The following is an 11,528-nucleotide window of genomic DNA, read 5'->3' as shown; positions in this document are numbered from 1 at the left end:
CTATGGCCAAGTTTACATTAGACCGTCTCTGTCTCGTTTTCTTCGCGGATGCACTGTTCGTTTACATTAAAATGCCTGGAAACGCCGGGAAACGGGAATCCGCCAGGGTCCACGTATTCAATCCAGATCGTGTCTGGTCCGGTGCTGTGTAAACATTGAGAATACACGGATACGCGGTGCTGAGCTCTAGCTGGCGTCGTCATTGGACAACGTCACTGTGACATCCACTTTCCTGATTCGCTGGAGTTGGTCATGTGACGCGACTGCTGAAAAACGGCGCGGACTTCCGCCTTGTATCACCTTTCATTAAAGAGTATAAAAGTATGAAAATACTGCAAATACTGATGCAAATACTGCCCACTGTGTAGTTATGATTGTCTTTAGGCTTGCCATCCTTCCACTTGCAAGTGGTAAGTGACGCGCATGCCCGACATGCACTGAGATCACACACACAGCGGCTCAGTCCCGAATCACTGCTCGTGCGCTTCACTCGCGCGCTCTGTGAGCTGCGCAGGGCCGGAGTGCGCACCCTCCAGAGGGCACTCGCTGTTCAGGGCGGAGTGATTTGGAGCGCAGGATGCCTGCGGAGCCGAGCGTATCCGTGTATTGGCGTTGCTGTGTGCACGCGAATCGTGTATTGGCGTTGCTGTGTGCACGCTAATCATTTTAAAAACGTTAATCTGATGATCCGCTGATATGGTCTAATGTAAACCCCACCTATGTGTCAGCCCTGCGATAACCTGGCGACTTGTCCAGGGTGTACCCCACCTCTCACACATAGTCAGCTGGGATAGGCTCCAGCTTGCCTGCAACCCTGTAGAACAGGATAAAGCGGCTAGAGATGATGGATGGATGGAAGTCTGTTTTGCTGAAGTTATAAACTCTTCATTGATGGAAACTTGAGTGCAAAACTGTTCATGACAACTGCAGTCCTAAAGTTAGCAAGTCAACTGTAGTCCTCAGCCATAAAAGCATTACTGTAAGAGTCCAGAGCGTCCTCCAGGTGTGACTTTCAACTGTCCATATGATGTTGGGCCATCCTCCACAGGAGCGATGTGATGAGACTCCAACCAGACGTTGAACAGCACTCTTTTTTCATAAAAAAGTTATACAGGAAATCTACAGCACTATTATACAATCCAGAGTCTAGCGGTCTGAGGTACAGTGGTGCTTGAAAGTTTGTGAACCCTTTAGAATTTTCTATATTTCTGCATAAACATGACCTAAAACATCATCAGATTTTCACACAAGTCCTAAAAGTAGATAAAGAGAACCCAGTTAAACAAATGAGACAAAAATATTATACTTGGTCATTTATTTTTTGAGGAAAATGATCCAATATTACATATCTGTGAGTGGCAAAAGTATGTGAACCTCTAGGATTAGCAGTTAATTTGAAGGTGAAATTAGAGTCAGGTGTTTTCAATCAATGGGATGACAATCAGGTGTGAGTGGGCACCCTGTTTTATTTAAAGAACAGGAATCTATCAAAGTCTGATCTTCACAACACATGTTTGTGGAAGTGTATCATGGCACGAAAAAAGGAGATTTCTGACAACCTCAGAAAAAGCAGTGTTGATGCTCATCAGGCTGGAAAAGGTTACAAAACCATCTCTAAAGAGTTTGGACTCCACCAATCCATAGTCAGACAGACTGTGTACAAATGAAGGAAATTCAAGACCATTGTTACCCTCCCCAGGAGTGGTCGACCAAAAAAGATCACTCCAAGAGCAAGGCATGTAATAGTCAGCGAGGTCACAAAGGACCCCAGGGTAACTTCTAAGCAACTGAAGGCCTCTCTCACATTGGCTAATGTTAATGTTCATGAGTCCACCATCAGGAGAACACTGAACAACAATGGTGTGCATGGCAGGGTTGCAAGGAGAAAGCCACTGCTCTCCAAAAAGAACATTGCTGCTCATCTGCAGTTTGCTAAAGATCACGTGGACAAGTCAGAAGGCTATTGGAAAAATGTTTTGTGGATGGATGAGACCAAAATAGAACTTTTTGGTTTAAATGAGAAGCGTTATGTTTGGAGAAAGGAAAACACTGCATTCCAGCATAAGAACCTTATTCCATCTGTGAAACATGGTGGTGGTAGTATCATGGTTTGAGCCTGTTTTGCTGCATCTGGGCCAGGATGGCTTGCCATCGTTGATGGAACAATGAATTCTGAATTATACCAGCCAACTCTAAAGGAAAATGTCAGGACATCTGTCCATGAACTGAATCTCAAGAGAACGTGGGTCATGCAGCAAGACAATGACCCTAAGCACACAAGTCGTTCTACCAAAGAATGGTTAAAGAAGAATAAAGTTAATGTTTTGGAATGGCCAAGTCAAAGTCTTGACCTTAATCCAATGGAAATGTTGTGGAAGGACCTGAAGCGAGCAGTTCATGTGAGGAAACCCACCAACATCCCAGAGTTGAAGCTGTTCTGTACGGAGGAACGGGCTAAAATTCCTCCAAACTGGTCTGCAGGACTGATCAACAGTTACCGCAAACGTTTAGTTGCAGTTATTGCTGCACAAGGGGGTCACACCAGATACTGAAAGCAAAGGTTCATATACTTTTGCCCCTCACAGATATGTAATATTGGATCATTTTCCTCAATAAATAAATGACCAAGTATAATATTTTTGTCTTATTTGTGTAACTGGGTTCTCTTTATCTACTTTTAGGACTTGTGTGAAAATCTGATGATGTTTTAGGTAATATTTGTGCAGAAATATAGAAAATTCTAAAGGGTTCACAAACTTTCAAGCACCACTGTAGGATTCTTCTTAATATCCTGGTTTGGAAGTGAGGAACCTTTCATTATCCAACAAACCCTTCAAGAACCATTGAAGAACCCTCGTTTTTATTCAGAGTGTATGGATTAACTGGTAAAGCTTGTCATACAAACTCCATTTCACTGGAAATTATTTTATTTTCAAGATCTAGAACTTGTCAAGTTCTTCAAAAAGTTCTGGCCTTCCTCACCCAGAAAACCTCACAGGAGAAAGATTGTTCTTGCACTATTTTCCAACATAGTCTACTTCAAAGCACTTGGTCCACCAATGTTCAAGCTTCTCGATCCTTTCGTGGAAGAAGGTCACATCTTGAGCCTCCAGATCCTCCTCAACAGTATGGATGTCTTCATCATCATCAGTCTGAAAATGGCGACTCAGCGAGTGAGATTTCAGTTTGGGAAACAGATAGAGGTCAGATGGTGCCAGGGTGGGTGAGTAAGGTGCACGGGGCAACAGTTCAAAACCATATTTGGCTGTTTCTGCCCCTGCCACCTGTGCTGCGTAGATGGGCGTGTTGTCTTGGAGAAACATCACGCCAGCTCGAAGCTTTCTTTCCTCTCCTTTTTTTCTGACTGTTTCTTTCATTTGAGTTTTTGTGGACAGTGATATAATGCTTTATAGTATAGAGTCATGCCTCAAAATAGGAGTTACGCCCCTTGTTTCCAGATGAGGCCGAGAACTTTTTGAAGCACCCTCATAGCTATCCTGATTTAGAAAAATGAAACCATGCTTTAAGAAGGGTTCTTTAAGGTTTTCTTGGATAACTAAGCACTCGATCGCCCCTCAAACAGTTCTAGCTGGAACCTTTTCTCAGAAACAATCAGTTCAAAGGGTTTCTCCAGATGGACAAATCAAGAACTGGGAAAATCCTGAGTCTGTGTATTAATTATTCATGATATAGTTTACAATTTGTAAGATAGTTTTGAATAATTTTGAGAATGGTGATGCTACACTGCCTCTAACTTTATGTAAAAGAAAAAAAAAATGAAGTCAGTCAATGTTCATGATACCAAAAAAAAAAAATCCCCACAAAACATAATACATCAATCATGAATTTTCTGCAAATATATTAAACCCGTGGAATATTTATTAAAGCCTGACAGAAATAAATGCAGGCAGTATCATTTTAAAATAATCAAACGTATCCTTTCTTTTCTTTGGATTAAATAATGAATAAGATGAAAATGATGAAATGACTCTCAGAAGTGGCACACTCTACACTTCTGTCTTTCTTTCTTCAGATTCTTTCTTTCTTTCTTTCTTTCTTTCTTTCTTTCTTTCTTTCTTTCTTTCTTTCTTTCTTTCTTGTTATGATCTGACCTTGCCAAAGTACAGAACAATGAAAACCAGGACTGTCTTTTGGAAATCATGAAAAAAAAAAACCATTTATTTTATTTATTTATTAACAAATAGATACTCATTAACAAATTAACAAATTTTTAGTACTCCTTAAAAATTTGTCTACATCCTAATTTCTAGAAAAATGTGCATGTAAAAACCAGAAAAAAAATTAACAAATATATATTTTTTGAGTCAATGTTTATGATACAAAAAAAAAACCCACCAAAAAAAAAAAAAAAATCAAATCCCCATAAAACTGAAAACTTTATACAATGTATAAAATCATCAATTTTCTGCAAATACAGTAAAGTCCATATATATTTGGACACTGACACAAATTTTGTTTTTTTTACCTGTTTACTGAAACATATTCAAGTTATAGTTATATAATGGACATGGACATAAAGTCCAGACTTTCAGCTTTCATTTGAGGGTATCCACATTAAAATTGGATGAAGGGTTTAGGAGTTTCAGCTCCTTAACATGTGCCACCCTGTTTTTAAAGGGACCAAAAGTAATTGGACAATTGACTCAAAGGCTATTTCATGGGCAGGTGTGGGCAGTTCCTTCATTATGTCATTCTCAATTAAGCAGATAAAAGGCCTGGAGTTGATTTGAGGTGTGGTGCTTGCATTTGGAAGATTTTGCTGTGAAGAAAACATGCGGTCAAAGGAGCTCTCCATGCAGGTGAAACAAGCCATCCTTAAGCTGCGAAAACAGAAAAAAAACCATCCGAGAAATTGCTACAATATTAGGAGTGGCAAAATCTACAGTTTGGTACATCCTGAGAAAGAAAGAAAGCACTGGTGAACTCATCAATGCAAAAAGACCTGGACACTCACAGAAGACAACAGTGGTGGATGATCGCAGAATAATTTCCAAGGTGAAAAGAAACCCCTTCACAACAGCCAACCAAGTGAACAACACTCTCCAGGAGGTAGGCGTATCAATATCCAAATCTACCATAAAGAGAAGACTGCATGAAAGTAAGTACAGAGGGTTCACTGCACGGTGTAAGCCACTCATAAGCCTCAAGAATAAAAAGGCTAGATTGGACTTTGCTAAAAAACATCTAAAAAAGCCAGCACAGTTCTGGAAGAACATTCTTTGGACAGATGAAACCAAGATAAACCTCTACCAGAATGATGGAAAGAAAAAAAGTATGGCGAAGGCGTGGTACAGCTCATGATCCAAAGCATACCACATCATCTGTAAAACATGGCGGAGGCAGTGTGATGGCTTGGGCATGCATGGCTGCCAGTGGCACTGGGTCACTAGTGTTTATTGATGATGTGACACAGGACAGAAGCAGCCGGATGAATTCTGAGGTATTCAGAGACATACTGTGTGCTCAAATGCAGCCAAACTGATTGGTCGGCGTTTCATAATACAGATGGACAATGACCCAAAACATAAAGCCAAAGCAACCCAGGAGTTTATTAAAGCAAAGAAGTGGAATAGTAAAAGGCCTGGCAGAGCATTAAAAAGGAGGAAGCACAGCGTCTGGTGATGCCCATGAGTTCAAGACTTCAGGCAGTCATTGCCAACAAAGGATTTTCAACCAAGTATTAGAAATGAACATTTTATTTACAATTATTTAATTTGTCCAATTACTTTTGAGCCCCTGAAATGAAGGGATTGTGTTTAAAAAATGCTTTAGTTCCTCACATTTTTATGGAATCATTTTGTTCAACCCACTGAATTAAAGCTGAAAGTCTGAACTTTAACTGCATCTGAATTGTTTTGTTCAAAATTCATTGTGGTAATGTACAGAACCAAAATTAGAAAAATGTTGCCTCTGTCCAAATATTTATGGACCTAACTGTATATTAAACCCATGGAATATTTATTAAAGCTTGACAAAAATAAATGCCTGTAGTTTCATTTTAAAATAATCAAATGTATCTTTTCCTTTCGATTTAATATATAGATTTAGGCACTGCCTAAAAGCAGAGCTCCCATATGTTTCTGGGTTGAAGAATTTTCTTATATCATAGCCAGCCTCTTTTGTTTTCTTTCTTTATCGGCTAACACTGACCACGAGGCGGTGTGTATAAGTGGTAATTACCAACACTGGCCACTAGGTGGTGTGTATGACTGGTAATTACTAACACTGGCCACTAGGCGGTGTGTATGGCTGGTAATTACTAAAGGCCTCTGCATGCTCTTGCGACAAGGCTTTCGCAGATAGCTTTTCGCAGACAGTTGTAATTTATCGTTGAGCGGGGAGTATAGGCGTGCGTGATGTTATTCACCGGCACAACGCAAGGGGGCGCAAAGTCGCTAGGAGTAGTTGGTGGGTGTGGTTAGTGGAGTGTTTATCCTCTGGTTACTTATAATGACTAGAACTTTTTTTTTTTTTTATAATGACTAGAACTGGAGTCGTATAGATGTACGTACTTCCTCACTTCCTCAATCAACCGCTCTTCGTGCTGCTCCATCTTCGCTCGTGTTTTTAAAAATGCCGGTCGTGAAAACAAACCAAACCGGGAAAGTAGGGAAGCGGAAGTGCATGTACAGCGGATGTAGAGTGGACCAATCAGAGCCCTCTTGTCTGCGACACTGTCTGCGAGGACTGCGTTGTCAGCATAAATTGGCTTTAACACTGACCACGAGGCGGTGTGTATAAGTGATAATTACCAACACTGGCCACTAGGCGGTGTTTATGACTGGTAATTACTAACACTGGCCACTAGGCGGTGTGTATGACTGGTAATTACCAACACTGGCCACTAGGCGGTGTGTATGGCTGGTAATTACTAACACTGGCCACTAGGCGGTGTATGAGTGGTAATTACTAGCACTGGCCACTAGACGGTGTGTATAACTGGTAATTACTAACACTGGCCACTAGGCGGTGTGTATTATTACCACTAGGCGGTGTGATTATTGTAATTACTAACACTGGCCACTAGGCGGTGTGTATGACTGGTAATTACTAACACTGGCCACTAGGCGGTGGGTATGACTGGTAATTACTAACACTGGCCACTAGGCGGTGTGCATGACTGGTAATTACTAACACTGGCCACTAGGCGGTGTGCATGACTGGTAATTACTAACACTGGCTATACTATAAACTACAGTGTGCTTTCGTGATTTATAGCAAAATGTTTCGAAAACAAAAGACTGACGATTCATGAAAACACTGAGTGGATTCAGGTCAACTTGTCAGATCCCGAAGGATTTCGCAGTGATTTCAAAATCAACATCACTATTTAGAATTAAATTCCTACGACTCATCATTTCTATTCATTCATTTTTTTTTTACAAGTTTTCTTTCTCTTTCAGCTTGTCGCTTTTCTTGTGAAAGATTTCTTCATTTTTCTCTCCTTGGTTCACTTGTCCTGACACCTTTTTAAAGTTTGTATTAAAGTTTGTAAAAGTGGTGATTATTGTGTTGCGCTGTTTGAGTTGTTCTCGGTGGAAAAACACGACAAATATGAAATTATCTGTAGACAAAAATAAGTTACGTAGGCGCGCTTGCGCTTCTAGTTCCCGCCAAAATCAAACAGCCAATCAGAATCGCGAGGGACGGGGACGGGCGGACATGGCTGGGATCCCTGTGTGTCCATGAAAAGTCAACTCGATGGGTTACCAGATTTTCTTAAGTATGGAGCTCCGCTAATAATGAATCAGATGAAAATGATGAAATGACTCTCAAAAGTGGCACACTCCACACTTCTTTCTTTCCTTCCTTCCTCCCTCCCTCCCTCCCTCCCTCCCTCCCTCCCTCCCTCCCTCCCTTCCTTCTGTCTGATCTGTTGCCCAAATAAGGATGGGTTCCCTTTTGAGTCTGGTTCCTCTCGAGGTTTCTTCCTCATGTCGTCTGAGGGAGTTTTTCCTTGCCACCGTCACCACAGGCTTGCTCATTGGGGATAGATTAGGGATAAAATTAGCTCATGTTTTAAGTCGTTCAAATTCTGTAAAGCTGCTTTGCGACAATGTTTATTGTTAAAAGCGCTATACAAATAAACTTGACTTGATCTAGCCAAAGTACATAGCATTGAAAACCAGGTCCGTCTTTCAGAAATCATGGGGGGGGAGGGACAAACAAAACAAACTTTTATTTATCTATCTATCTATCCCTGGACACAACACATACATTGAAAAGAAAAAAAAAAACAGAATGAAAATGAAGACGTTAAAGACGATTTCACGATGTGGTCCATAGCAATGGCTTGTTATATAGAAATAACAGACCACAGGATGTCATGCTTGACCAATCAGAATCAAGTATTCAATAATAGCGGCGCTCCAGCGGAGCACCGTACCTAAGAAAAAATGGTAAACCCATTGAGTCGATTTTTTGTGGTTTGTCCGTGTGCAACACCACTCATACACACCGCCTAGTGGCCAGTGTTAGTAATTACCAGTCATACATACCGCCTCCACGGTGGTATAGTGGTTAGCATTGTCGCCTCACAGCAAGAAGGTCCAGGTTCAAGCCCCGTGGCCGGCGAGGGCCTTTCTGTGCAGAGTTTGCATGTTCTCCCCGTGGGTTTCCTTCGGGTGCTCCGGTTTCCCCCACAGTCCAAAGACATGCAGGTTAGGTTAACTGGTGACTCTAAATTGACCGTAGGTGTGAATGTGAGTGTGAATGGTTGTCTGTGTCTATGTGTCAGCCCTGTGATGACCTGGCGACTTGTCCAGGGTGTACCCCGCCTTTCGCCCGTAGTCAGCTGGGATAGGCTCCAGCTTGCCTGCGACCCTGTAGAACAGGATAAAGCGGCTAGAGATAATGAGACACACCGCCTCGTGGCCAGTGTTAGCCAGTAAAGAAATAAAACAAAAGAGGCTGGCTATGATCTAAGAAAATTCTACAACCCAGAAACAGATGGGCGCTCCGCTTTTAAGCAGTGCCTAAATCTATATAACCAGACCTTCACTTGGATTTGGAGTAATTGTTAGATCAGACTCAGAGGACTGGGATTCGGAAGAGCAGTGTACTCTTGAGACTTGTACAGTAGTTGGAGAAGCACATCTGCTTTAACGGACTGCTCCAGGGCGCGACACAGTTTTCCCACCGTACAGCCTTGAAGACCTTCCTTCATCTTCCAGCGCTCCAACATCTGGTGGACCTTCTCAGCCAGGCCGTCGCGCCCGTAATCGTGCTCGATGGCATCAATCTCCACCTCGGTGAGGCCCAGCTTTCTGGCGCAGGCTTTCCATTTTGCGCCTACGTTCTTTCGGACCAGTTCCAGATGTTCATCAGTGGCGCTGTGGTCCTCTACACGAGAACAACACACACATGGATGTGGCATCATGACTGCTGTATGTGTAGCATGTACGTAGGTGGTAGAGCTACCTTAATATTCTCAGCCAAATGTAATATTTTGATGGTGTACAAGGTTTCGCATGGTTGTGTAACAGGAGCATTAGTATATTTGTCTCGTTGGATTTGGATCAAGAAACCAAGATGAATGTGTGTGAAAGAGGCTCACCATACTTCAACAGTAGCTCTGCGTACTTTGTCATGGAGGACGACGTGCTGGACTGAGAGCTCAGAGACGAGGTGTCTCTGAAATGCATGGTGTTGTTGTTCCCGATCTGAATCCCACTGGCTTGACTGATGTACAGCGACCGACCTAAAACGCCACATCAGGAAGAAACGTCATCGGCTTTAATGCAAAACGCGTGTGATTGAGGTTCGAGAATAAAGCACTAAAATAACCACTGAGCTGAAACAAATATATAAATAATATACTGATATTGTCAACATTACATCACAACATCTGCATAAATTAGGGTGTGTTTCATGGAAAGAACGGATTAGTGGGCGGAGCTTGTTTCCGACGTTTCAAATCTGGGCTCGGTAACCAACAGGATCCAGGAAAGGCTTATTCTTCAAGCACAAATCATCAGCTCAGAAAACTATCTATGGATGAATGTGTAAAAGTTTGTACACCCCTACTCATTCATAAGTCTTTCTTTTCCGTGTTTCATATTTTCTACACTGTAGAACAATCCTGAAGACATCAAAACTATGAAGTAACATCTGGAACATACAGTGGTGCTTGAAAGTTTGTGAACCCTTTAGAATTTTCTATATTTCTGCATAAATATGACCTAAAGCATCATCAGACTTTCACACAAGTCCTAAAAGTAGATAAAGAAAACCCAGTTAAACAAATGAGACAAAAATATTATACTTGGTCATTTATTTATTGAGGAAAATGATCCAATATTACATATCTGTGAGTGGCAAAAGTATATGAACCTCTAGGATTAGCAGTAAATTTGAAGGTGAAATTAGAGTCAGGTGTTTTCAATCAATGGGATGACAATCAGGTGTGAGTGGGCACCCTGTTTTATTTAAAGAACAGGGATCTATCAAAGTCTGATCTTCACAACACATGTTTGTGGAAGTGTATCATGGCACGAACAAAGGAGATTTCTGAGGACCTCAGAAAAAGCGTTGTTGATGCTCATCAGACTGGAAAAGGTTACAAAACCATCTCTAAAGAGTTTGGACTCCACCAATCCACAGTCAGACAGATTATGTACAAATGGAGGAAATTCAAGACCATTGTTACCCTCCCCAGGAGTGGTCGACCAACAAAGATCACTCCAAGAGCAAGGCATGTAATAGTCGTCGAGGTCACAAAGGACCCCAGGGTAACTTCTAAGCAACTGAAGGCCTCTCTCACATTGGCTAATGTTAATGTTTAGGAGTCCACCATCAGGGGAACACTGAACAACAATAGTGTGCATGGCAGGGTTGCAAGGAGAAAGCCACTGCTCTCAAAAAAGAACATTGCTGCTTGTCTGCAGTTTGCTAAAGATCATGTGGACAAGCCAGAAGGCTATTGGAAAAATGTTTTGTGGATGGATGAAACCAAAATAGAACTTTTTGGTTAAAATGAGAAGCATTATGTTTGGAGAAAGGAAAACACTGCATTCCAGCATAAGAACCTTATCCCATCTGCGAAACATGGTGGTGGTAGTATCATGGTTTGGGCTTGTTTTGCTGCATCTGGGCCAGGACGGCTTGCCATCATTGATGGAACAATGAATTCTGAATTATACCAGCGAATTCTAAAGGAAAATGTCAGGACATCTGTTCATGAACTGAATCTCAAGAGAAGGTGGGTCATGCAGCAAGACAACAACCCTGAGCACACAAGTCGTTCTACCAAAGAATGGTTAAAGAAGAATAAAGTTAATGTTTTGGAATGGCCAAGTCAAAGTCCTGACCTTAATCCAATGGAAATGTTGTGGAAGGACCTGAAGCGAGCAGTTCATGTGAGGAAACCCACCAACATCCCAGAGTTGAAGCTGTTCTGTACGGAGGAATGGGCTAAAATTCCTCCAAGCCGGTGTGCAGGACTGATCAACAGTTATTGCTGCACAAGGGGGTCACACGAGATACTGAAAGCAAAGGTTCACATACTT

At 41.8% G+C, this 11,528-nt stretch overlaps 1 protein-coding gene across 3 annotated transcripts in view; it reads right to left on the bottom strand.

Annotated features, from left to right (window-relative positions):
• Positions 1 to 8,788: 8,788 nt before the first annotated feature.
• ripk1l (receptor (TNFRSF)-interacting serine-threonine kinase 1, like) overlaps positions 8,789 to 11,528 on the bottom strand; it is a 56,283-nt gene continuing 53,543 nt past the window's right edge. Inside the window, exons 10-11 of one of the 3 annotated variants that reach the window (XM_060913969.1) lie at positions 9,578 to 9,721; positions 8,789 to 9,363 (exon numbers count right to left, since the gene is read on the bottom strand). In XM_060913969.1, coding sequence (XP_060769952.1) covers positions 9,041 to 9,363; positions 9,578 to 9,721 — 467 coding nt within the window. In that variant the 3' untranslated portion in view covers positions 8,789 to 9,040. The remainder of the gene's footprint in view (positions 9,364 to 9,577; positions 9,722 to 11,528) is intronic. The other 2 variants (XM_060913978.1, XM_060913988.1) reach the window with 2 other exon arrangements.

This window comes from Neoarius graeffei, chromosome 1 (assembly GCF_027579695.1).
Source record: "Neoarius graeffei isolate fNeoGra1 chromosome 1, fNeoGra1.pri, whole genome shotgun sequence".
Taxonomy (NCBI): domain Eukaryota; kingdom Metazoa; phylum Chordata; class Actinopteri; order Siluriformes; family Ariidae; genus Neoarius; species Neoarius graeffei.
This window is presented reverse-complemented; position numbering and strand designations above follow the sequence as displayed.